Source organism: Macaca thibetana, chromosome 16, assembly GCF_024542745.1.
Source record: "Macaca thibetana thibetana isolate TM-01 chromosome 16, ASM2454274v1, whole genome shotgun sequence".
In the NCBI taxonomy this organism is placed as follows: Eukaryota; Metazoa; Chordata; class Mammalia; order Primates; family Cercopithecidae; genus Macaca; species Macaca thibetana.
Genome location: NC_065593.1, coordinates 50,475,261 through 50,502,625, shown reverse-complemented (window position 1 = coordinate 50,502,625; position 27,365 = coordinate 50,475,261). Strand labels below are relative to the sequence as shown.

Sequence of the window (27,365 nt, the reverse complement as noted above, 5' to 3'; positions counted from 1 at the left end):
ACAGAAGCCCTACGTAGGAATGCTGTATTCATTTGACTGGTACGTCAATCATGCTTTATTTCTTGAGAATCTAAGTAAGGCAGTCACAACTGAATTAGAGAACTAGTAAAATGGAGATGAAGAAATTGGAAGAATCCCCAGAACTTGTAACTAAAAATCAGAACCATGATATCTTAAGTGAAAATAATTTCAAACATTAGTATCTGTGTTAAGCCAAAGTCCAATGTTCAAGAATAATAGACAAACATATTCGTTCTTCTTATGGTACTGGAATGGTCTGGAACCCATCACTTAAATGAAGTAATGAAAACCAGAGGGAATAAGCACAGGAATAAGAAATGTGGTATATACACACAACGGAATACTATTGAGTCTGTAAAAAGAAGGAAATTCGGTCACATATTACAACATATCTAAACTTGGAGGATATTATGTAAAGTGAAATAATATAAATTTCATTTCCTTAATTTACTTAGAGGAGGTAAGGGAATGTTCAGATTAGTCTTCATTCTGTGGCACAGGAGTCAAATTCTCAAGTAAGTGTTATACCTTAAATTTTGCACTGAGGAAGATGTTGAAAATGGTGCCACAGTAGAAAAGCCCAGAAAGGGAGAACCGATATGCAACGCCACTGTCTCCAGTGCTCTTATCAATAATGTATTTCAAGTCCTCAGATATCTGAGCCTTTTGCAAAAGGAGACACATCTGTTTAGTATCAAAGATTCTGCTAAGTTTAGATCTGAATTAAATAGCTCCTGAGATTCTTGTCATGACACATCTACATATTTCAAACATCCAACATAAAAAATATTAGCTAATCAAAGAATCCGTGATACAGCTTTGCTTAAGAAGAAGCAAGGAATTCACAAAGAATCACATCTTTTAAACCAAATTTGATGTGGGATTTGAAAATGACTTAATTGTGACTCAGAAAGAGTTATGATGTAAACTCAAAGCTGTCATTTCTAGAGAAGTGGAACTACCATTTGGTGTTCTGGTTCAAAACCCAAGAGTAGCACTGTAACTTGCATTTCTCTGCAATGAGCTCATACTCCATGGAGGCCTCATCACCTTTTATTGCATCTAAACAAAACGTTTATCTTCACCATCATCAGTTGCCTCATTCAAATTATATAAACTTTCCAGTTCACTAGATTAGTCTCTAATATCTATAATAAACTGCATACAGCAGATCTAACACACTGTAGTAAATCACATACTCCAGTATTAATATGTTAAAAGTATAATTTTATGCAGTCAAAAAATCTAAATCTATAGAATATCCTAAGATAAAAGATGAGACAAGTCAAGGAGGTTAACTTTTTTAGCACTTAAGATTTTCTTGAAGTGTGCTTATTATGCTGTTAATAAATAAATAAAATCTCTAGGAATGGCTCTAATAAACAGTGTTATTACTTACCCTAAGTTCCCCCTTCCTTCCTTCCTTTTACTCTAAAAAAAGTCTATAAGAAAGGAAGCACATTTTTATATCTTGCTTTCACACTTGGATTTTCCTTCAAACGACTGCTTACATAAAAAAAGAAGAAAGAGAAAGAAAGAAAGAAAGAAAGAAAGAAAGAAAGAAAGAAAGAAAGAAAGAAGAAGGAAGGAAGGAAGGAAGGAAGGAAGGAAGGAAGGAAGGAAGGAAGGAAGGAAGGAAGGAAAAGGAAGAAGAAGGAAGAAGGAAGGAAGGAAGGAAGGGAGAGAGAAAGAGAGAAAGAATTGACTATAGTGTTTAAAGAGTTTAGTCTGGAATCAGAGGGTGTGGATTCAAATTTCAGATTCACTAGATACTAGTGTGAACTTGGGTAAGTCACTTCAATCTGTTGTGGCTCAGTTTTCTCACATGGTTGATGGGAGTGGCAGTGATACCTAGTCCACAGATTGCTGTCAAAATTCAGCAAGTTGATACATACAAAGTACTCAGAACCATTTAGGCACATAATCAGTGATGGAAAAATGTTATGAATAGCAATTAATGCAAATCTCCCTGGCCCAAGAAAGCATCCCTTTCTGGCCAGCTGAATATAGTCTTTCTTCACAGTCAAAGGGAAGATAAGGAAGGTAGAGAAGGAGCCGCAGTTAAAACTGGAGGGAATTAAACTGTCATGTGAGACCCAATCACCCAGTTGTAAGGGTCAACACTGAATAATATTGACAATCCTTAAAGGTGAAGCATCCGTCAATTATTCCTCGACCATGAGAAAATTTTAAGAAACATGGGGAGTTAGGGATCATATTCCTAATTAATGCCAATGACTACTTGACCATGGTAAAGAAGCTTAATTGCAGACCAAATACAATCAACTTTCAAAGGCTCCCAGAAGGTTCAACAAATAACTCAGGGAGAGGCCAATTATCATTCAGAGACAAATTATCAAACACAAATAAGGAAGAGACTTCAGGAATTATGTAAACAGTAGCTGGCCAAGGCTTATAAAAGGCCCAGTGTGGCAGCCATCACCAAAACTCAGAAACTCCTCCAAGCAACCCAAACTTCAGACCAACTCCTGACACCATGGCCTGCTGTCAGACCAGCTTCTGCGGATTTCCCAGCTGCTCCACCAGTGGGACCTGCGGCTCCAGCTGCTGCCAGCCAAGCTGCTGTGAGACCAGCTGCTGCCAGCCACGCTGCTGTGAGACCAGCTGCTGCCAGCCAAGCTGCTGCCAGACCAGCTTCTGTGGATTTCCCAGCTTCTCAACCAGTGGGACCTGTGGCTCCAGCTGCTGCCAGCCAAGCTGCTGTGAGACCAGCTGCTGCCAGCCAAGCTGCTGCCAGACCAGCTCCTGTGGAACCAGCTATGGCATTGGTGGTGGCATCGGCTATGGCCAGGAGGGCAGCAGTGGATCTGTGAGCACCCGTATCAGGTGGTGCCGCCCAGACTGCCGCGTGGAGGGCACCTACCTGCCCCCCTGCTGTGTGGTGAGCTGCACACCCCCATCCTGCTGCCAGCTGCACCACGCCGAGGCCTCCTGCTGCCGCCCGTCCTACTGTGGACAGTCCTGCTGCCGCCCAGTCTGCTGCTGCTACTCCTGTGAGCCCACCTGCTAGAAGCCAGTTTGCTGATTTTCAACTTGAAATTTCCACTTTCAGTTCAATTCATGAATGAATTATTTCTTCAAGCACTTGTGGACCACTAACAAATTCTTGAACTTTTCTTTGGCTTTGTTATGGGGGTTACCAAATATTTAGGCCTCAGAATTACCTGATTCCTTTCAATTCCAGAAAGACCTTGCTCTTCTCTCTGAGGACCAAAATACAAATTTGACCCATAAAATGAAAAAGCCGATTTACCTTGAAATTGACCCTTACAAGCATTGAAGCCCACGCTCTGAGTCTCAGTGCCGACGAGACCATGGAAGAGCCATCTGTTCTTCTCAGGACACTCACTTTCTCTATTCCACCACCCTGCAAATTGCACCCCCTATGAAAGAGGAATAATACACCAAGGTCTAATAAATTGTAACTATTGGTGCAACAAACATGTCTCTTTTTTTCATTGAGTGTATTCAGGATTTATATTTCATAGAATGTCATATGAAAAATTTTAATCTGCTTTTGATATCCCTTCTCTTCTAATACCACATTAGGAAATTTGATATCCAGAGGCCCAATGGAGGTTAATGCCCATAAAAACATAGAGTAAATGTAGTTATTTAGGGCCTCAGAAATGGTAAAGGCTCTGTTACCATAACTTAACCTTACACAGTGCTTTCACAACCAGGAAGTTACAGAAATCAAAATCTCTGGCTGGGTGCAGTGGCTCACACCTGTAATCCCAGCATTTTGGGAGGCCGAGGTGGGCAGATCACTAGGTGAGGAGTTCGAGATCAGCTTGGCCAACCTGGTGAAACCCCATCTCTACTAAAAGTACAAAAAATTAGCCGGGCGTCATGCCACGCACCTGTAATCCTAGCTACTCGGGAGGCTGAGGCAGGAGAATTGCTTGAACCCAGGAAGTGGAGGTTGCAGTGAGCCAAGATCGTGTCATTGCACTCCAGCATGGGTGATAGAGCAAGACCCCATTTTGAAAAAAATAAAAAATAAAAATCTCTGAATCTAGAGCCAGAATATTACTTATTTTTCCTGTCTGTTAGAGAAATGCTCTTTCAGGCAGTCATCAAAGAATGGTAATGTATGCTAATAAATCACAGTCTTCCATTCACATGTAACCTTGCGAAGGATTGCAAGAGAAATATAGGGTGGGAAAGCCTCTCTGAGGAAATACACTCGCAATTAGATGGAAATTTTTACTCTAAACTTTTTCCTCCAGTTTCTAAACAGAAGTGAGGATAACAATGAATTTACTGTATTTTTAGAATCAACATATATACTTTGATTTAAAATGTTCACTTCAAAGTAAACATATACATATATAAATATGCTTTTATATATAATACACATATGCAATAAATTTATACACATTTAAAGACAAATATCAGAGAATGCTTTATAAATTTGAATGGTTTTTAGAACAAGGCTTAGGATTAATTCACGGTTCCTTGGACTTAGAACTGAGAGTATCGAAGGTGTTTTTTTTTGTTTGTTTGGTTTTTTACTTAGGTTAACATTACAATGCTTTATTCAATGGTTAATGAAAATCAGAAAATTAGAAGGTATGAACAAAGGATAACATTTGCAAAGCAAAGAACCAATTTCCCCAACATACTATCTAGAGACCTAATCCAATCCAGAAAACACCCTTGAACAACAGAACAGAAATTGAGACATGTTTTGTCCTTTTGGCCCTTTGATCCTAAATACTGGTATCACCACCTAAGAAGTTCCTGCTAGAATGAATGAATGAATAAATAAATAAATAAATAAATGACAAGTGATTTAGGTAAAATGCAAATTGGGCTTTTCATCATTACTGTACACTGCTAGTCATTCATTCCCTCTTTTACTAACAAGCATTTACTGAGCATCTATATGCAAAATAGTACGGAAAGCACTACAAAGGACACCCAGATGCATTAGACATAGGCAGATTATGCTTTTAAGGAATGGACAATCTGGTAGAGCCCTGAAAGATGTCTGAGAGATCATCTCATTTTACAGATGAATAAACCAATATTCAGAGGAATTACATGACTTTTTTAAGGTCATACAGTCAGTCAGCGGTAGAACCAGTTTGAGAAGCCCATCTAGTTTAATTAATTTAATTTTCAGTTAAGAATTTGGTCCCATACATCATGTGACCATCCCTAATCATCTAAAGTTGGACCCAGTTAAGCTTAAAATTCTATGATTGTTTTTAAATTCAAAAGCATAAAATAAAAATGATTGATGTTTTATCATTGGGGATGGTTTAGTGATTTGTGGTATGATCATACTCTGGAATATTATGTAACTATTAAAAGAGTTAGTAATATGTATAGAATGTATCTACAAATTGCATAATCTAGATGAAATGGAGAAATTTCTAGAAATGTACAACCTACCAAAACTGAATCATGAAGAAATAAAAAATCTGAACAGACCTATAACAAGGAGATTGAATCAGTAATCAGAAACCTCCTAACAAAGAAAAGCTCAGAACCAGATGGCTTCATTGGTGACATATACAAAACATTATAGAAAAAATAACACCAATCCTCCTCAAACTCTTTTTAAAAATTAGAAAGGAGAAAACACTTTCAAACTCATTCTATGAAACCAGCATTACTCTAATACCAAAGTCAGACAAAGATACTATAAAAAAAAGAAAACTACAGACCTAAATCCCTGATGAATATTAATGAAAAATCCTTTCAAAATCCCAGCAAATAGAATTAAATGATACATTAAAAGTATTAAATGCTATAATCAAATGAAATTTTATCCTGGAAGGCAAGGACGGTTCAACATACAAAAATGAATCATTAGTAGAATGAAGAGGAAAAAGCACCTGCTCATCTCTATTGATACAGAAGAAGCATTTGACAAAATTCCAAACTCTTTCATGATTTTAAAAAAAAACCTAACAAACTAGGAATAGAAGCAAATGACCTCAACATAATTAAAGCCATATGTGAAAAGGCCATAGGCAACATCATAATCAACAGTTTTTTTTCCAAGATTAGGAACAAGACAAACATGCCCACTTTTGCCCATTCTATTTATCATAGTACTAGGAGTCCTAGCCAGAGCAACTAGGCAAGAAAAAGAAATAAAAGATATCCAAATTGGAAAGGAAATAGTAAATTCTCTCCATTCACAGATAATATGACTTTATATGTAAAAAATTCTAAAGATTTTACACACACTCACACACAGTTATATCTAATAAGTTCAGTGAAGTTGCAGATACAAAACCAATGCACAAAAATCACTTGCATTTCTATACACTAACCATGAAAAATATACAAAGAAAATTTTAAAAACAATTCCATTTACAATAACATCAAAAGAATAAAATACTTATGGCCAGGCATGGTGGCTCATGCCTGTAATCCTAGCACTTTGGTAAGCTGAGGCAGGCAGATCACCTGACGTTAGGAGTTCAAGTCCAGCCTGGCCAATACAGTGAAACCCTGCTCTCTACTAAAAATACAAAAATTAGCCAGGCATAGTCGTGGATGCCTGTGGTCCCAGCTACTGGGGAGGCTGAGGCAAGAGAATTGCTTGAACCCAGGAGGTGGAGGTTACAGTGAGCCGAGATTGTGCCACTGCACTCCAGCCTGGGTGATAGAGTGAGACTCCATCTCAAAAAAAAATAATAATAATAAAATAAAGAATAAAATACTTAGGAACAAACTTAACCTTGGAAGGGAAAGACTTGTACACCAGAAACTACAAAATGTTCCTGAAAGAAATGAAAGAAGATACAAATAAATGAAAAGACATCCTGAGATCATGAATTGTAGGATTTAATATTGTTAAGATGTCAATACTACCCAGAGAATCTACAGATTTAATGCAAACCCTATAAAAATCCCAATGATGTTTTTGCAGAAATAAAAAAAAAATCCATCCTAAAATACATACGAAATCAGAAGGGGTCCTAGATAGCCAAAACAATCTTAAAAAAGAACAAAGTTGGTCTCACATTTTCCTATTTCAAAATTTACTACAAAGCTACAGTAATCATAACAGTGTGGTACTGACATAAAGACAGACATATAAAGCAACGGAAAAGAACAGAGAGCCTAGAAATAAACCCTCAAATACATACATGGTTAAATGAGTTCATTTATTTATTTATTTGAATTAACAAAAGTTATATGTATTTATGTGTACAACACATTGTTTTGAAATATGCATACCTTGTATAATGGCTAAATCAAACTAATTAACATATGCTTTACCTCACATAATTTTTTGTAGTGAAAACACAACATCTACTCTCTTAGCAATTTTCAAGACTATAACATATTGTTATAAACAATAGTCACTATGTTGTACAATAGATCTCTTGAATTTATTCCTCTTATCTAACTGAAATTTTGTAATCCTTTGACCAACATCTCCCCAACACACTCCACCACCACCCTAGCCCCTGGTAACCACCATTCTACTTTCTACTTCTATGAATTCAACTTTTTTGTATTCCACTTGTAAGTGAGAAAGTGCAATATTAGTCTTTTTCTTTGTCTGACTTATTTCACTTAGATAATGTTCTCAAGTTTCATCTGTGTTGCCCCAAATAGCAGGATTTCCTTCTTTTATGACTAAGAATATTCCAGTGTGTGAGTGTGTGTGTGTCACATTTTATTTATCCACTCATTTAATGATGGACATGGACACTTAGGTTGCTTCCATATCTTGGCTATTGGGAGTAATGCTGCAATGAACACGGGAATGCAGATGTCTCTTCAAAATACTGATTTAGTTTCCTTCGGGTATATACACAGAAGTGGGATTGCTTGATTATATGACAGTTCTATTTTTAATGTTTTCAGGAACCTTATATTGTTTTCCATAAAGACTGTACTAATTTACATTTCCACCAACAGTGTGCCAGAGTTCTGTTTTCTACACTTCCTCTCCAACACTTGCTATCTTTTGTCTTTTTGATAATAACCATCTAACATATGTGAGATGATACCTCATTGTGGCTTCAATTTGCATTATTCGACGATTGGTGATTTTGAAAACTTTTTCATATACCTGTTGGCCATTTGTAGATCTTTTTTTGAGAAACGTCTATTTAGATTCTTTGCCCATTTTTCAATTATGTTATTTGTTTTCTTACTACAGGTATTGAGTTGTTTGAGTTTCTTCTATATTTTGGATATTACCCCTTATCAGATATGTGGTTTGTAAATATTTTCTCCCATCTGTGGTTTGTCTCTTCACTCAGTTTAGTGTTTTATTGGCTGTGCAGAAGCTTTTTAGTTTGATGTAATCCCATTTGTCTATTTTTGCTGATGCTTTTGAGTTCATGTTCACAATATCATTGGCCAGGCAAAAGTCGTGGAGTTTGCCTCTATTTTCTTCTAATAGTTTTCATTTTGAGTCTTTCTTACATTTCAGTCTTTTAATCCATTGTAAGTTGGTTTTTGTATATGATGTGAGATAATGGTCTAATTTCATTCTTCTGCATGTGAATGTGGTCAAAAGATTTTCAACAAGGGTGACAAGACTATTTACAAATAGTTAAGATGGTTAAATGATTCATGAATTTTCTGGTATGTATATTTTACCACAATTAAAAATTTGTAAGTACAAATGTGTAGGAGACCCAAACTTTACTGAAATAGAAGATATATATGTATATATGCTGGTTTATATTTGCAGAAGCAGGGATAAAGGTATCAAAGAATGTGCACCAAATTCTTAATATTGATTACCTCTAGAGCATTAATTTTGGTAGAGATGTGTGCATCTTCAGGGAAGGGACAGGATATTAGTTTTTCTTTATATGCCTCTGTACTCTTTGACTTGTTACAATGTGTATTCATTACTAGCACATATGTTTAATTTAATAGTGTCAGAAAACAATCTACAAGCAAAAGTCATTAAAGATTTTGGTTATCAACATGTACATTCACTACTACTGAAGGCAAGAATATTAGATAGAGCTCTGAGGATCCTATAACTTGCACAAATTGATCATAGAAAGGCATACTTGGTTTGAAAGTTGATACATCAGGTTACAGTTCATGTTTTAATGACACTAATGTTAGTCTTTCCAAGTCTAGACAATTGTTTATAAAACCATGATCATGGTTAAGTGATCATTTAAGGAAAAATGGTCAGTTAAGATAAATTATGCCTAAAGGCTATCAAAGGACAAGTATGACAAAGCATGCCAGGGCAACACTTGGCTCAGGCCAGTCTGTCATGTGACTTGCATCAAGAGGCACTTTTGTGCTTGGCTTCCATGATGAGCCTTCACTTAGTCCGGAGGGCAAAGAAGAAACATAATGAGACTCAATTGAACAATGGAAAAAGCAGGCTATTGAAATGCTATTTATAACTTTCTAAACACCTCGGGTATTAGCCAGAGACTCATGCTGAAATTGACATCAAGAAAAGATGTTAGGTAAATATGCAGCTCTAGGGAACATATAAAAGGACAGATATAGAAGGCGCAGCACAAACTCAGAAACCTCTCTTAACAACACAGCTCTCAACCCAGCTCCTGACACCATGGCCAGCTGTTCCACCAGTGGGACCTGTGGCTCCAGTTGCTGCCAGCCAAGCTGCTGTGAGACCAGTTGCTGCCAGCCAAGCTGCTGCCAGACCAGCTCCTGCGGAACTGACTGTGGCATTGGTGGTAGCATCAGCTGTGGCCAGGAGGGCAGGGGTGGAGCTGTGAGGACCCGTATCAGGTGGTGCCGCCCAGATTGCCGCGTGGAGGGCACCTGCCTGCCCCCCTGCTGCCTGGTAAGCTGCACACCCCCATCCTGCTGCCAGCTGCACCATGCTGAGGCCTCCTGCTGCCGCCCATCCTACTGTGGGCAGTCCTGCTGCCGCCCAGCCTGCTGCTGCCAATGCTGTGAGCCCACCTGCTAAAAACCAGGTTGCTGATCGCTTACGAATGAAAGGGGAAGCACAGCAAAATTATGCTGATTTCTGAAGAACTGTTCGATTTTACTTGGATGCTAAGTACCATGATGTTGTTAACCTGCTCAGAGATAATGAAACTCCTAGTGAAGACACTGTGGATGTGCCGAATTCACTCACTGAAACATGTATCAATCAGTGTTCTGGATAGCTTACGTTGCTTGAGCAGAGGACCAAGATGGAATAGTTCATCATTTCAGTGACATCTCTGCTCCCCCAACTCTCTCTTGATGCCCATGCATCTTCAGACCTGGTTTTTCCTTGAATATCTCTGATTAATTCAAATAAAATGTTTTAATGTGCAAAGCAAACTGAGTTATGTCCACCTTCTACCTTTAAGCATGTCTTCCTGTGGCTGGTATTCAAGAGTGGATTTGCAATTTGATAATAATACCAAGGTATAACCACAAAGTCTAAACCAGAAAGATTAAATACAAAGTAAATTATGCTTGAATCCATCAACTTAGAAATGCTCCATGAATTAAATAATTTTATAGTTATTCCAATATTTGCATGCTCTAATCTATTACAATTAGGTCTAGACCAATAAAGGTTGACCTTCAGCTAAAATTTTAAGGTTGATCAAAGCTATTGATTTCAACCTAAATGTAATTCTACTATCTTTTGTCTCCTTCCATTTTATATACTAAATATTCTCCTTCATTTATGCCCCCAAATCTAAAGACATTGTATTACTTTCTAAATAGATTTTAAAATATCTACCAGATACTACCTATTTTCCAAGAGTATTTAGGTTTAATTTCTACGCCTTAGCCTTTCACATTCTTCCCACTGATCCCTGAATTGCTCTCTAAGCTTCAACTCCCAGTATTCACCTTCATTTGATGTAGGTAGGTATGCATAAAGTGTATCTCTGGTCTAAATTATAATAGAAGAAACAGCTATAGAGAGCACCTGCTGAGTTCTACTGTTGCCATTTGTCAGACAGATGCGTTAGAAATCTGAAACAGCTCTATTATATTTTGCACTTTGCAACCCAACTTAAAAGATGTTCTCTTAAGAAGTTAACACGCCGGGCACAGTGGCTCATGCCTGTAATCCCAGCACTTTGGGAGGCCGAGGCGAGCAGATCACGAGGTCAGGAGATTGAGACCATCCTGGCTAACACAGTGAAACCCTGTCTTTACCAAAAAATACAAAAAAAAAAAAAAAAAAACAAATTAGCCGGGCATGGTAGTGGACACTTGTAGTCCCAGCTACTCAGGAGGCTGAGGCAGGAGAAGGGCATGAACTCGGGAGGCGGAGCTTGCAGTGAGCCGAGATCATGCCACTGCACTCCAGCCTGGGTGACAGAGCGAGACTCTGTCTAAAAAAAAAAAAAAGAAGTTAACACAACCTAGAACAAAACAAAACATATTTTACCATTTAATTTTTAAACTCTTCATTAGGTATTAGAGTGTAATATACAAAATACAATAGGATGCAAATATAGAAAGGAACATATTTTCCACATTATTTACAAGCTCCCAGAACTTACCTCTATCATTTACTTGGTAGCAATGATGGATTACACACAAGATTATGCAATTTCCAAGAGGAATAAAGTAGATGGCAGTACATTCTTCAAAGTGTCACAACTCCTAGATATTTTTTCCTGAGCCCGGTTCCACTACTAAACCAAAAAATAAAATAAAATAAAATAAAATAAACCAAAAAACACATTTCCTAGTCTCTTTACAGTAAATAACAAGACTCTTTCATGAGAGGTACTACAGCTTGAAATTTCTCTTTAATTATGTGGGAGTGGTATTGATATCCATGAATCATGCCTTTTACTCCACCTATTCAATAAACATTTATTGAATCAGATTCAATAAACATTTATTAAGGTTCTATCACAAACTAAGGACTCTGCTGGATACCTTCCTAAATACTATGTCAGTTTGGTTCCCAAGAACAGATTTCTGGTCTGGAACAGGAATAATATTCACACATTTCAAATTGGTTGAAATCAAAGGAACTATAATCGGTAATTCAATATGACACTGGAACAAAACAAGGTGAAATCTGCGAATTATGCATGACCAAAGGTACTCCTTCAGTTCAGTAGATATCCAGATATCCAAAACTTAATAGAATTTAGTCTATCTATCAAGGAGGAAAAAATAATAGTTAAATATAACAACACAGTTATTACTCTTAGCCTTAGAGGTCTGAATAGATTGTCACATGGAATAACTATTATATAAAATAAGAGCATTCATTTGGACTAAAATGGAAGGACTCTTGGAACATGGGAAACCACAAACATATTCCGAAGAGCAAAGGACTGATATGAGGAGTCCGGAAGAAACTATAAAACAGAGTAATTTCTAAACTATTGCTCATAATGTGTCATAAGTACTTCAACGTAAGCCAATTGGAGATCCACTGAGAAACAAATTTAAACAAAAACAAAGAAAATATGTTAACAATTTTGTAAACAGCAGCTGGCTCAGATGTATAAAAGGGCCAATGTGGAAGTCACCACCAAAACTCAGAAACTCCTCCAAGCAACGCAGCTCTCAACCCAACTCCCAACACCATGACCTGCTGCCAGACCAGCCTCTGTGGATATCCCAGCTGCTCTACCAGTGGGACCTGCGGCTCCAGCTGCTGCCAGCCAAGCTGCTGTGAGACCAGCTCCTGCCAGCCACGCTGCTGTGAGACCAGCTGCTGCCAGCCAAGCTGCTGCCAGACCAGCTTCTGCGGATTTCCCAGCTTCTCAACCAGTGGGACCTGTGGCTCCAGCTGCTGCCAGCCAAGCTGCTGTGAGACCAGCTGCTGCCAGCCAAGCTGCTGTGAGACCAGCTGCTGCCAGCCAAGCTGCTGCCAGACCAGCTCCTACGGAACCAGCTATGGCATTGGTGGTGGCATTGGCTATGGCCAAGAGGGCAGCAGTGGATCCGTGAGCACCCGTATCAGGTGGTGCCGCCCAGACTGCCGTGTGGAGGGCACCTACCTTCCCCCCTGCTGCGTGGTGAGCTGCACACCCCCATCCTGCTGCCAGCTGCACCACGCCGAGGCCTCCTGCTGCCGCCCGTCCTACTGTGGACAGTCCTGCTGCCGCCCAGTCTGCTGCTGTGAGCCCATTTGCTGAAAGCCAGTTTGCTTATTTTCAATTGCCTACATCACAGTGTCTCTGAACTGTTCATCCCTTGACCACCCCTGGACCACTAACAAGTTCTCGGACTTTGCATTGTCTGTGATGGAGACTACTAAGTATAAGAGTTCACAATTCTGATTCCATTCTACAGTGAATACCTTGACTCTTCACTGCGGACACAGAAATGCTACAAAGTCACCTGCTGATCATCAGTTTGCTTGGGATATACTATTTCTGATATTTCTGCAGGATTAAAAATTACTGACATGTTGTGGAATTTATCCATGAGAGCTATCCACAAGTCTAATGTTTCCATGCTTTATAATCCATATTTATCTTGTTTACCTAAAAGTTTTTGCAACATCAAAGACACCAAATTATAGCCAGGTGACATTCCTCAAGCGTCACCAGAGAGAATGGAAGCTCATTACCCAACATTCAGCTTCTAAGAAGTAGGCTGGACTTTCTACATTTTAACATCTGATCCATCCCTTGATTTTTGGATCATAATGATCTTGCCTGCTGGATATTTCAGTTATATCTGTGATGCAATGTCTTCTGTCATTTCTTAATAAATAGTATATACTAGGCAAAGAAACCATTGCATTTGTTTTCACTTGTACATCACCTGGTTTGACTGCTTATAATTCAAGAATGTCTACTTGAGGCTGGGCGCGGTGGCTCACACTTGTAATCCCAGCACTTTGGGAGGCCAAGGCAGGTGGATCATGAGGTCAGGAGATCGAGACCATCCTGGCTAACACGGTGAAACCCCGTCTCTACTAAAAATACAAAAATTTGCCAGGCGTGGTGGTGGGCATCTGTAGTCCCAGCTACCCAGGAGGCTGAGGCAGGAGGATGGCGGGTGAATCCTGGAGGCAGAGCTTGCAGTGAGCCAAGATCGCGCCACTGCACTCCAGCCTGGGTGACAGAGCAAGACTCCGTCTCAAAAAAGAAAAAAAAAAAAGAAAAGAATGTCTACTTGAGGCCAGGAGCAGTGGTACACACCTGTAATCCTAGCAATCTGGGAGCCTGAAGCGGGCGGATAACCTGAGCTCACGAGTTTGAGACCAGCCTGGGCAACATGGTGAAACCCTGTCTCTACTAAAAATACAAAAAAAAAAAAAAATTACTGGGCGTGGTGATGTATGCCTGTAGTCCCAACTACTTGGGAGGCTGAGGCAGGAGAATCGCTTGAACCTGAGAGGCGGAGGTTTCAGTGAGCTGAGATCGTGCTACTGCACTCCATTACACTATGCAATAAATTGCAATAAGCTCTCAAAATGGCAATTTTCTATATATGACACCAAAGAAGATATAAGGTGCACTAAACAGTTAAGTAATGGTAAAAAGACACACATTTCCAAGTCCAAAGCAAACGTGGGAGCCTTTCTTTTATTGAGGATCATTGGCCATGTAAGGGTAGGTGGACAATGAAAGGGATGAAGCAAGATGAATTAGAGTATTAAAGGATGGAGACAAGAATGAAAAGGGGGAGAAGAGAACAAAATAGAGGAGAAAAGACAGAGAGAAGACACAGTGAAAAAGGCTAGGTACGAGAGGCTGAAAGAAAAGGAGGAAGAGTGATGGAGAAGACACGTCTGAAGGGGAAGGAGGTGAACCAGCGTGGCCTTGCTAGTACCACACGCTGTGCATATGCCAAGTACACATCATGTGAACTTTGCTTCACATAACATCTACACCAATCCTGTGAAATGGATATTGCGATCCTGGCTTATAGATAAGTAAGTCTAAAAGAAGTTAAATAGCTTGCTTACAGTCACATAGCTCATAAGTTTAGAAACAAAACTGAAATCTGAATGCAACTCTGCCGACTCCAAAATTTATGGAGAGAATGAAATTAAGAAAATGGATATAAAGGAAAGTGTGGGAAAGTTTATAAGATTTAAAGACGGCTATTTCGGAGACTGTGAGCTTCAGAATAAGTTACTCTGTGCTGCTGGTTAAGTTGCGGTCTCAGAACTCCACACCCTCCCTACTATACTCAGCTTTGTGATGTTAGTGATGAAATCCGCAAGCCACATTGTTGCTTTTCCAGCTCTCCATGTTAGGCCTTGCTCCAGCCAGCTAGCACCCCGTCCTCAGAGTTCTGAGTCAGATCCACTGGGACTATCCTCCTAGTTCAGAGACATCAGAATATGTGAAGAAAAAATATGACTGTCATTTCTGCAGGGCCCAGCCTCTAAATGTATACATTTTAATAACTCCTAACTCTTCCTTTGTTCCTTCAACCCTTGGGTCAGTAGCTGCTTCCTGTAGTTGCTACTTCCATGTTCAAATAATTGGCATGGATTTTGTCTCCTCATTAGGTGCTGACTGACAGAAAAGTTGTTACCAGGAGTGGTCCTGGAAAATCGACCTTCATAGATGGGAGTTGGGGATTGCTTTGGCAAAGTCCCTGAGCTTGAACCCAGGGTTAAACTCCTTGCCAATGAAAAATGAAATGCATCGCATGCAATAGCATCACCATTATTACTTTGGTTGTTTAAATAAAGTACCTATTGAAATAAGTGGCTTGGGAGCCCAAGTTGCTGCTGCTCTTGACTCTTAAGACAGTCATGATGATTATAAGCGTTGTTGTGGGGGATGTCTTCTGAGTGTACTGCGTGCTTTCAGAAAGAAAAATGGCAAATTCAAGACTTTAATATCTCATGTCAAGTCATAATCAGAGATCCAGAAAAGATTCAGCAGCAGCCCTAAAATAATCACTTGTTTCTTATAGCCACAGGACTGGTACTGTCCCATATTAAACACTAACTAAATTTAATTGTGTGAGTTGCACAATTGAAAGGTAAGTTGAATTCACAGCTTCAACAAGACTGTCATGTGAAAGTTAGGGGATTGACAAGGAAGAAGTTTTAGAATTGAAACCTGGCGTAAGGGTTTCCGTCTGAACTCAAAGGGGGCTGAGGATCTTGAATCTTCAAGTCATTCTGAGCTTCTTTGACCAGTAAAAATAGATTTCCCCCCTGAGTCTGATGAGAACAGCTGTCCACTGCTGGAAAATCCTCTAATAATCTCATTTGGGAAAGGTACTTATATGGAATGCCTATCGTCCTGAATAGCCACCATAACTATATCTTTTTCCTACTAGTCCTGTACTTCTGATCAAATTTCAGATGCTCCATAAGGCAAATATGATGTATCATCCAGGAAAAATAGCTCATACATGAAAAAACATGCCATAGGCCAAAATCCAGAATACTGACAACACCAAATGCTGACAAGATTATGGAGCAGTAGGAACTCTCATTCATTGCTGGTGGGAATGGAAAATGGTACAGCCACTTTGCAAGGCAGTTTGGTGGTTTCTCACAAAACTAAACATATTCTCACCATACAATCCAGCAAGCATACAACTTGGTATATACCTTAAAAAGTTGAAAACATATGTCCACTCAGAAACCTGCCTATGGATGTTTAAAGTAGCTTTATTCATAATTGTCCAAACTTGAAAACAACCAAGATGTCCTTTAGTAGGAGAATGGATAAACTGTGGTACATCCAGACAATGAAATATTATTTAGCACTGAAAAGAAATGAGTTATCAAGCCAAAAGACATAGATGAGATTTAAATGCATATGACTAAATGAAAGAAGCCAATTTGAAAAGGCTGTATACTGTATGACTCCAAGTATATGACATTCTGAAAAAGGTAAAACTATGAAGACTAAAAAAAATGAGTGGTTGCCAGGGGTTATGGGTAAAAGGGGTGGAAAAGGAACAACAAAAAAGGATTTGAGGGCAGTGAAACTATTCTGTATGATACTGTAAGGTGGGTACAAATTATGTATTTATCTAAACCCATAAAATGAACAACAAAAGTGAACCCAAATGAAAACTTGGACTCTAGGTGATTATGCGTCAATGTAGATTTATCAATTATAAAAAATGTATCACCCTAGCAGGGGATGTTGATAATAGGGGAAGCTACACAGGTGTGAAAACAGGGGGTATATAGGAAACCTGTGTGCCTCCTGCTTGATTTTGCTGTGAACCCAAAACTACTCTGGAAAATAAAGTGTATTTTTAAAAAGCATTATTGCATTATTATGTATTAGCAGAAACCTGAGGAATATGTGTAAGTGTATTTTTAGGGTAGTAAACCAAAGAAGATGGAATATAACACGGTCTCACTCTAATAATCTCACTTGGGGAAGTTGCTTGTAAGGAATGCCTAAATGATGTGATTACACTTAAAGATTCTGGATGTAAAATTGTTGTACAAAGAATTATTTGGTTTGTTGGCTTAAACTTGAAATCAATAATGGTCTATGTTTACTGATGCTCAGGTGTCAGGACTTTTTTGACATAATGTAAAGGAAAGGAATCAAAGACTTAAGGAGATAGGAATTTTGGAGAAGATTTATCATATGACACTGCACACATACGCATTGCCAAGTAACTTCCCACAGGTCCCAGAGAAAACTGCCTTCACCCAAGGCTTTTATATTCATAGGGGACTCTTGCAGTAGCCTAGGTATGATGGTGGAGACACTCTCTCTCTTTGATTTCAGTAGAGATAATAGGATCTCAGAGCAGTGGAAGTTAAGTCACAAAACTTGACTACCAAAGTAAAAGTAAGTGCAGCTGGCCTGTTTGAATTGCATGGGTCCACTTACACACAGAATTTTTTCAACCAAACACTGATTGAGATACAGTATTCTCAAGATGCAAAACTTGCATATATGGAAGGCTGACTTTTCATAAACACTCCACAGGGCTGAATGTGAGACTTGAGTATGAGCAGATTTTGTATATGCAGGAGACCTGGAACAAATCCTCCCCACCCAGTACACTGAGAGACAACTGTACCTTCACTGTAAAGAGAAATAGAGATATAGTGGGAGCCAGAATGCTTTGACCCACAGGGATCTGTCAGTAGTTAGTTTATTATGGTATCCTTGGAATGAAATTAAGGAGAAGCGTATTAAAATGTTGGTTGATATCTATACTCAGATCTTTGGGGGATTAGTTTCCAATTGCTCCTCTAACAAATTACCACAAAATTGGCAACCAAAAACAACACAAATGTATTATCTCACAGATTTTGTGGGTCAGGAGTACAGCAGGGCATGGTGAGATTCTTTGCTCTTGGTCTTACAGGAATAAAACCAAAGTATCAGCTGATTCTCATCTGAGGCTCAGTTTTCTTCCAGGAATTGTTTTGTTGGCAGGATTCATTTCCTTCTCACATTTTAATATAGTCCTTCCTTCTCACATTTTAATATAGTCCCCTCCATCTTCAAAACAGCAATGGTAGGTCAAGTTCATGTTATACTTTGAATCTCTCTGATTTCCTACCCTACCCTCACTTCCCTCTCCAATGTCCTCTTCTGCTCTCAGCTGGAAGAAAATGTTCTGCTTTTAAGGGCACATATAGTTACACTGGACGCACCTGGATAATTCAGGATACTCTCACTATCTTGAAGTCAACTGATTAGTAACCTTAATTACATTTGAAATGTCCCTTTTGTTATGTAGCAAAACATAGCCATGGTCATGACAAGGGCTCAGAGGTCTTGGAGGCTGAAATTCTGCCAATCACAGGAACTATTAGACACTAAGTTGACACTAATTTCTAGAGACCCAAATGCCACTGGCCCTCCAAAAAAAAAAGTGGTGACTTTTGGTGGCCAGATGATAGTTAGAATCTTGGTCTACATCTGAATCACAGTAGACCCAGTGGGCCTGCAGAATAATCACCCAATTTGTGAAAGTATAATTGGAATTATCATGTTTGACAACTGGCAGAATCCCCACATTGGCACACTGGCCTGAGGAATAAGGCTTATTTGGAAAAGGGGTCAAGTTGAAGCCCCCAGGAGTTTCCCTTGATACAAGAATGGTAAATAAAAAAATAGTACTATATTGATGGGAAAATTTTGAAGATGGGTTCCATTATCAGAGACTTGGAAAAAGCTGGGTTGTGATACCTACCATCTCCCCACTGAGCTTGTTTATCCTATGGACAAAGCAGATAAACCCTGGAGTATAACAGAACAATTATATATTATTATTATCTTAAATGAATTCAGGTGGTGACCTCAACTGGAGAAGATGTCCCAAATGTTGTATCTTGAATGGAGCAAATTAAGACAACCCCTGGCACCTGGTATGCAGCTATTGACATGAAAATGCATTTTTCTCTGTATCAGGGCAACCAGAAGTACTTTTCTTTGAGCTGGCATGGCCAACAGTAACATTCCAAGCATTGCCTCAGGGCTATGTCAACTATCCTGCTCTCTGTCCTAATATACTCATGATATTAATCATCTTGACTTTCCACACAACATCATAGCAGTCCACTACATCTATGACATCATGCTGGTTACATTTGATGAGCAGGAAGTGACAAGTACCTTAGAGGACTTGGTAAAACATTAATGAACTCCAGGGCAAGAAACAAACTCTACAAAAATTAAAAAGCTCATCACCTCAGTGAAGTTTCCTGGAGTCCAACTGTCTGGAACATATTGAGATATCCTTTCCAAGGTGAAAGAAAAACTGCTGTATTTTAAGCTAACTTCAACTAAAAAGGCATAACTCTTGGTGGGCATTTTTGTATTTGGGGGTCAATATATACCATATTTGAGTGTGTTATTTCAACCCACTTAATGAATAACTCAAAATGCTGCTAGGTTTTAGGGGGGACAAGAGCAAGAGAAGGCTCTAAAAAGTCCCAGCTATGGGTGTGGTGGCGGGCACCTGTAATCCCAGCTACTTGGGAGGCTAAGGCAGGAGAATTGCTTGAACCTGGTAGGCGGAGGTTGCAATGAGCCCAGATCATGCCACTGCACTCCAGCCTGGGCGACAGAGCAAGACTCCATTTAAAAAACAAAAGAAAGAAAGAAAGAAAAAGAACAGAAAAGTCCCAGCTACAATTCAAGCTGCTATTTCATTTGAGCCTTATAACCAGCACATCCAACCGTATTTGAAGTGTCTATGGAAAATACAGGCTCACTGTATGTAGCCTCTGGCAAGCAGCAATAGAAGAATTATAGGTCAGACTTCTAAGGTTTTGGAGAAAATCCATGCCCTCCTCTGAAAATAACTACCGTCCTTTTAATAAACTACTTCCAGCTTGCTAGTGGGCAAGAACTAGAAAAAATGGAATGACCGTGCAACCTGAGCTTCTCATGCTTAACTGGGTGTTATTCACCCACCAAACTATAAGGCTGGATGTGCATAGGAGCAATCTATTAAGGCAAGGGTCCCCAACCCCTGGGCAGTAGACCGGTACCAGTCCGTGGCCTGTTAGGAACCAGGCAGCACAGCAGGAGGTAAGCCACCGACCAGAAGCATTACTGCCTGCCTGAGCTCTGTCTCCTGTCAGATCAGCAGTGGGATTAGATTTTCACAGAAGCACAAACCCTATTGTGAACCGTGTGTGTGAGGGATCTAGGCTGTGGGCTCCTTATGAGACTCTAATGCCTGATGATATGTCACTGTCTCCTATCACTCGCAGGTGGGACCATCTAGTTGCAGGAAAACAAGCTCAGGGCTCCCATCGATTCTACACGATGGTGAGTTGTATAATTATCTCATTCTATGTTACACTATAATAATAATAGAAATAAAGTGCACAATAAATGTAATGCACTTGACTCATCCTGAACCAACCCTACTGACCTCCCCAGTCCATGGAAAAATTGTCTTCCTTGAAGCCGGTCCCTCATGCCAAAAAGGTTGGGGGCCACTGCTGTATGCTATATCCCAAGCTAAGTAAGTGTCATATGAACTTAATTTCTTTGAGTACTTACATCAATCCTGTAAAATAGATACTGTTACCTTACCTTCATAGATGAGGAAATCAAACCTAAAGGCAGTTCAATAGTTTGTTCATAAGTAAAACACAGAAATACAAACCCAACTCTGACCCCAAAATTCATGATGAGACCACGAAGTTAAGGAACTGGAAGTAAAGATTGGTGTTGGGAGATTCAGTAGATCTAAGGATATCTCTCTGGGCAGCTGTGGGCTTCAGAATAAGTTCCGCTTTGTGCCATTACGTTCCTATTTCTCGGCTCCAAGACCTCCTTTCTGTACTCTGCAAAACACAGCGTGACTTTGCCCATTGTTCTGTTAGGCCTTTCCACTAGGGGGTGACAGAGGAAAACTGCAAAGCTGGAAGAGGAGGGTGGGATTTGTTCCTTCCTTCTGCTCCATTTGGGGCTTCCTGTATGCTAAGCAGATCCCAGGATAATCGCCCCAAGTCACACTTCTCAGTCCAGCAGGTGCAGATCCTGCCCATGGCAGCACACGAATTCAGTTTGCAGTTTTCTCAACACTTGTAGAACCAGCTTCATTGTCTCCTTTCCAGGGTCACCAGGACTAACCAGTCCTCTCTTAAAACAACAGTTTCAGCTCTACAGGACATCCGCCTCTCTAAGGTTTAATTCCTTGCCTCTTACATTTAAAGCTAGGCCTTTAAAGCTTCCCTTGAAAACTAGGACTTTCTGCAGTTTCCACATTTGTGATATTTTAGAGTCCTCTTTCAATCCTTTCAGTTCTCTAGTGAACAACTTAAAAATTCTTCATACGAATTTTATTCAATAGAAAAAACAGCATTTGGTTCTCACCTCCTGTGGGACCCTAACTGTTACACTCTTATTGCCTTTGGAAAATTTGATTATTTAGTGAGCCATTTGTACAGAATGTTCACTTACTCCCTTTCATTAATCACCATCGTGGATATGAGAAAAAAATTATCTCAGAGCTTTGGAGATGGTAGTCAGAGAATTACAGCATTTTAGGCCTGACAGAATCCAACTGAGAAACTAGAAAGATTACTTGGCAACGTTAAGCTCTGTAGTTAAGAAAGTTCCACCTTTTCTACCAAAAGCCTTCCATGAAAAGTGGGATGTGCCCAGACACCTGACTGCAGACGGCCCTTTGTTAATGACTGATTTATCCCCCAAATCATAACTCTGACTTAAGAAACCTATTGTCCATCATGATTATTCTGTTAAATGCCATTATACAGAATTAGTTTTAAAAGCTCAAAGACACAAAAGGATTTTGAGAAACTTGAAGGGAGAAAATGTTGAATCATCACATCAACTAAAGCATGAAAGCCTTAGGTAAGACTGGAGATTTAGAGTTTAGTAAAATCATTTTGTGAGGTTGAGAGAGACTAATCCAAAGCACCAAGTATTATGAGCCTATGTTGGCCTATTCATTTCTAAGCATGTTCTCTTTGTTCTTCTTTGTTCCTGCATTACAAATATGACATAGAGAAACAGGACTGGTACACTACACAACACGAAAATCAAAATCCCTGGCTTTTAATGGGTTAACACTTAATATACAAAATGTCAAGACTTTTGCTTTCTCAATTTTTTAGTATCTTATTTATTTTAGTTGCATGAATGAAACACACCAAATATTTTCCCAAAAGGATCAGAGAAGTCTTTTTCCGAATGGGGTCACAGTAAAGAACTACAATTATGTTAACTCTAAGACAGTACTGACTTGTTCAAAATATGACACCTGTGACCCCGGAAAAAAAGATCCTAGTGGGCTGATAAGCTCACGGTAGGAAGAAGGGAAAGAACTCAGGATTTGCAACTGAAGCCAGGAAGCATGAGGAAGTTAGAGAAGAGCTAGAGATGACAGAGGTTGACAGCAACAGCCACAAAAAGGCTCTTAAAAGAAGGAAATTCAAGGTTCTCTATTCAGGAGAGGTTGAGGGAGACAAAACAATAGAATCCTAGAGATAGAATTCGGCAACTCTGAGGTTAACATTTTTACCCTTTATTCCTACACTTGTTGGTTTAGTGATCAGACGAGGCCAAACGGAAAGAGAGCTGCACAAAAGCCAGGGATAGAAGTTAGAGGGAACCGGAAGCTGAGACTAGAAGTAATACGAAACACTTGCTTTGTGTGTTAACACATACTAAGCAAAACAAACTTGTCATGTTGTTTTTCAGGGGTCCCCAAGTCCCGGGCTGCGGAGCGATAGCTGTCCCTGGCCTGTTAGGAACTGGGCCACACAGCAGGAGGTGAGCAGCAGAGGAGCAAGTATTCCCGCCTGAGCTCTGCCTCCTGTCAGATCAGCAGATCGGTGGCAGCATTCGATTTTCATAGGAGCGCAAAGCCTACTGTGAACTGCACATGCGAGGGATCCAGGTTGCACACTCCTTGTGAGAATCCGTCTGAGATGGGACAGTTTCATCCCAAAACCATCCCACTCCCATCCCACCCACAGTCCGTGGAAAAATTGTCCTCCATGAAACCAGTCCCCTTGTATCAAAAAGCCTGGGGACTGCTATTGTGTTTGAGTATAGGTTAACAATTTGATCACCCTAAAGACGTTTTTAACTGTAGGAAGGGACAGAGAGTGAGATGAGAAAGGAATCAGAAGACCTGAGTTTAAAATCCCAAATCTACTCTCACTCACTGTCACCTTAGACAAATATTCTCAGAAGCTCAGTTTTGTATTGTATATCAAATGGGGGTTCTAATATGTCACAGTATTGCTGTGAATAATAAATAAGGTTATTAATAGTAATATGCCTGGCATATAGTAGGTGCTCAAAAAATTTTATTTTCTATTCCTCTTCTCCATTCAAACGTATGTCTTCAGGAGCAGAAAGCCCTTTTGGCTGTGGAGAGAATAGCATGAGCCAGATAGTCATGTGTGGAAAATAGCTTTAAAAATAGGAAAAGCATTGCTTAGGGTGATGTTGTATTCCATTAGAATAAAATGAATCACACAAAAATGATCATCTCATTCTCAGTTCAAGCGCTTCATAGTAAGCAAAATTTTCATCTGTGTGTTGAAGCCTTCCAAATCTTCACCTCTAGCACTGAGCGTCGTGTACTCTCAAAAATCAAAACACGCTTAATATTTGTGGGAACGTTTTCCTCATATTATCTTCCTCCTTTCTGCTCTTTTCATCCCAATGGACTCAGAAGTCAAATTTCCACTCAGGAAAACTGACCAGCTATGATTACAAGCTGTTGCAATACATCTTATTCTACAGAGGAAATTCCTAACTGTATCAAAATATAAATTGTAACACTTCATGTAAATCACAGAGAGTGATGAGAAAGACGGAATGAGGAAGAAGTTACGCTCAAGCAGATAGAGCACTTCTTCAGTCCCCTCTGAGTAGTAAATCCTGCTAGGCATTTGTGATGGCTGCCTCCTGAAAAAGGCAACGTGGTAGAGAGGACATGAGGAGCACACACTGCTTCCCAGTGATCTCACAGGGCTCCAGCAAAGCAAGGTCGAGGGGCACAGTGCCCTTTGTGGAGGTGAGGTCTTCACTGGTTACAAAAACTATAATGAAGACTATCAACAGGCAGGCTTCCCAGGCCTGAGAAACCTAAAAACTAAACTCCCAAATTTAGCCCTAGATGCCCTATTGTTGGAGAGAAAGAATACCTGAAAATGTCAGGGGAAAAAAAGCTCCAGCCTCCCTCTGCTTATTTAGTAACAACCATCACACCTATTAGGATCATTTACTGAGGACTTACTATGTTCCAGGCACTGCATTGCACATTTTAATGCTTTCTTTAATTTATTCTTTAAACATCCTATCAATGTGATAGTAACATTAGCCATATTTACAAATGAAGGAGTTAAAGAGGTAAGTTCCCTGCCTTAGAAAAATATATACCAGTCGTTCTCCATGGGTCTCCTTAATTCAAGTTCAAACTCCTCATCCTGGGGTCAAGACTCTACTTGCTTTTATCTCACACAATGGTTCTCTAGACACACTGCACTATTCACGGCTTCCTAACAACCATTTGTTCTTTTCCGCTTCTTCTATGCATTTACTGCTGCTGTTCCTTACAGCTGGAATGCCTTTCCTACTCCTCTGCCTTGCATTCAAGCCCTGTGTACCCTGAGAATCCCAGTAAATTCTATGATATTTAAGGGTACACCATGTCCTGCTTGTCCTTGAATGTCCTCAGTCTCCTAGCACAGTACAAAGCAAATACCAGGTGCTCAACAGAGATTGGTTGAAATAAACCAAGTTATGTATTTTCTCTTGAAAAATGTAATAATCAATAATAGAGAGATTATAGATTAATGTATAGTGACTAAGAACATAGACTATGGAGCCAGATGGCCTTGGTTCAGATCTTAATTCCACCACTTACCAGCTATTGACCTTGAGCAACTTACTTAACTGCTCTATGCCTCAGTTTCCTTTAGGTATAAAAGAGAGGATAGCTTTAATACCAGCCTCATAGGGCTGTGGTAAGAATTAAATGACATGATGCATGTAATGCGCTTTTTAAAAAAATCTGTTACACAGAAAATTCTGTATGAGAGTTTGCTCTTTTCATATAGTCAACTATATGTTTAGTAAAATAAGTTAAAAACTCAAAGTATATTTTAAACCCTAGTGTCAGCTAATATTTAAATATATAACAATTAAGTCTCTTAATTTCAAAAAATTTTGAGTACTACAGGAGTTCTTTGGAAAAACAGTGGTTACTTAATTCAATGCAGGAGTTGGATTTATGTAATCAATTGAGAAAAAAGTCTCTGATTCAAAATAAAATTGTAAAGTACAACTATTGCTAGAAAATAATTCCAAGGATGAAAATTCCAAAGCTTACTCTAGAATAATCACAAGTTTAAATATCTCAATATTTCACATAGTAGGCAGCTTCAAATTTTATTTCACCAGTGCCTGGCATATAGTAGGTACTCAAATTTTATTGAGTGTCTATTTTCCTAAACAGATTCATTTAGTTAATACATATTTTTATATATTAATCATACATAATTATCTGTTACTATCTGTATACTCCACAGCCTACAATAATACATGAGAATTAAACTGAGAGCCTAGGGTTCCCAGGAAGAAATAGGTAACACTTCCAGCCAGCTGGCTAAGCAACCACTTGCAAGAATGTTGCATGTGCCACGTGACTGAAAGCTATGAGATCAGCTCTGCATGTTGCCAGATGACAACTATAGAGACTATCAGATGCCCTCAAGTGGAAAACACCACTATTTCCATTGAAAAGAAATTCAATTTGGGGGTAATTTTTAGTGCAAGCTAATAAAGGTGGCAAGAGATATATCAGGCTTGACTATAACCACAAACTGGAAAAAAAGAAGCAATCTGATGCAACTGGAAAAAACTCCCAAAGTTCACCATTTAACCCAAGCCCAGAATCCTTTGCGTGAATGCTCAGCAAATAGCAAAGTAAACAAAGAATAAATTGATATCAATGGCAGCCCTGATACCAGCCATTCTTTCTTTCAATCTGTATTACAAAGGAATGAATGCACTGGCAGTTTCAAAGATCATGCAATTCAGGAAATGAAGACCACATGTTTTTACTTACTAGGCATTTTTATTAGGATGACAAACTTTAAAGGTTTCTATATCCTGCTTTTGTGAAGGGATGAAGAATTCCAACAGGCTTTAGGAAAATTGAGTGGCCCTGAGGTGTGAAGCTTCCTAACACCCCTGCTGACTCAGGAGGTGCCACTGTGGAAGGCGTTTCCCAACAGCCACCCAGAAATTCACTGAGTTGTTGGGAGATGGATGTTGGTAAGGCACAAAGTGGCTCACAGCAAAACATGACTAACGCACATAAAAGTGACTATCTCATAAAAAAAGCAAAATTTTTCCCATATGTTGGAGCCTCCCAAATCTTCACCTCCAGCTGGGCTTCCCCTCACGGCTTCAGGACGCTTTGTCTGTAGGTCCCAAACTAAATTCATCTCCAATCCCTTTCCTATCACTCCAGACAGCAGCCTTTTTCACGAGTAAATCTGACACCTAGATATGATCCTTGGCTCCACGCATCCTCTCAATCAGCATGACCTTTCATCTCCACTTTCAAAAGGGCTTCCAAACTCTACCACCTCTTAACAGTTCATCAAAAACTGGCATCAACTGTCTATCCTCACACTTTCTAGTCGTGCCAGTTTCCACTTTGCTCTGCTGCAGTTCATTTTCCTTTGAACATAAATCGCACCTTATCACTCCCTTCTCGAAGTCATCCAGTGGATTTCAACACCCTTAGAGTAAAATCTAAACTGTAGAACAACTAAAAAGTCCTACACGCCCTGCCACCTGCCACCTTCTGTAACCTCATTTCCTGTTACATTCCTTCTCTTCACTGTAGTCCAGCCACTCTGACCACTCTAATTAAGGTAGGTACACTCCCTGGCACTTCTCTGGAGTTCTTATTTATTCATTTCTTAGTTTTTTATTGTCTGTTTCTCCCACTAGAATTAACACCTTGACAACAAGGACCTTATC

At 39.5% G+C, this 27,365-nt stretch overlaps 4 protein-coding genes and 1 long non-coding RNA gene across 5 annotated transcripts in view; 4 read left to right on the top strand and 1 right to left on the bottom strand.

Moving 5' to 3' along the window:
- The window catches only part of LOC126938621 (eukaryotic translation initiation factor 1), a 1,120,764-nt gene that overhangs the window by 579,080 nt on the left and 514,319 nt on the right, over positions 1-27,365 (bottom strand). The window lies entirely within an intron of this gene.
- Positions 1-27,365, top strand: part of LOC126938649 (uncharacterized) — a 165,991-nt gene that overhangs the window by 76,598 nt on the left and 62,028 nt on the right. The gene's annotated exons all lie outside the window — the stretch shown is intronic.
- Positions 2,468-3,477, top strand: LOC126938578 (keratin-associated protein 1-1). The gene has a single exon (XM_050762938.1). It carries the CDS (start codon positions 2,519-2,521, stop codon positions 3,050-3,052), a length of 534 nt encoding a protein of 177 aa, XP_050618895.1. The 5' UTR covers positions 2,468-2,518; the 3' UTR covers positions 3,053-3,477.
- LOC126938604 (keratin-associated protein 1-4) lies at positions 9,458-10,305 on the top strand. Its single transcript, XM_050762987.1, has one exon. The coding sequence runs from the start codon at positions 9,578-9,580 to the stop codon at positions 9,941-9,943; it is 366 nt and encodes a 121-aa protein (XP_050618944.1). The 5' UTR covers positions 9,458-9,577; the 3' UTR covers positions 9,944-10,305.
- LOC126938577 (keratin-associated protein 1-5) lies at positions 12,540-13,094 on the top strand. The gene has a single exon (XM_050762937.1). The coding sequence runs from the start codon at positions 12,540-12,542 to the stop codon at positions 13,092-13,094; it is 555 nt and encodes a 184-aa protein (XP_050618894.1).

Bases quoted from the DNA above. Each gene is read 5' to 3' on its own strand.
- LOC126938604 (XM_050762987.1), top strand. From the start codon at position 9,578: ATGGCCAGCTGTTCCACCAGTGGGACCTGTGGCTCCAGTTGCTGCCAG.
- LOC126938577 (XM_050762937.1), top strand. From the start codon at position 12,540: ATGACCTGCTGCCAGACCAGCCTCTGTGGATATCCCAGCTGCTCTACC.
- LOC126938578 (XM_050762938.1), top strand. From the start codon at position 2,519: ATGGCCTGCTGTCAGACCAGCTTCTGCGGATTTCCCAGCTGCTCCACC.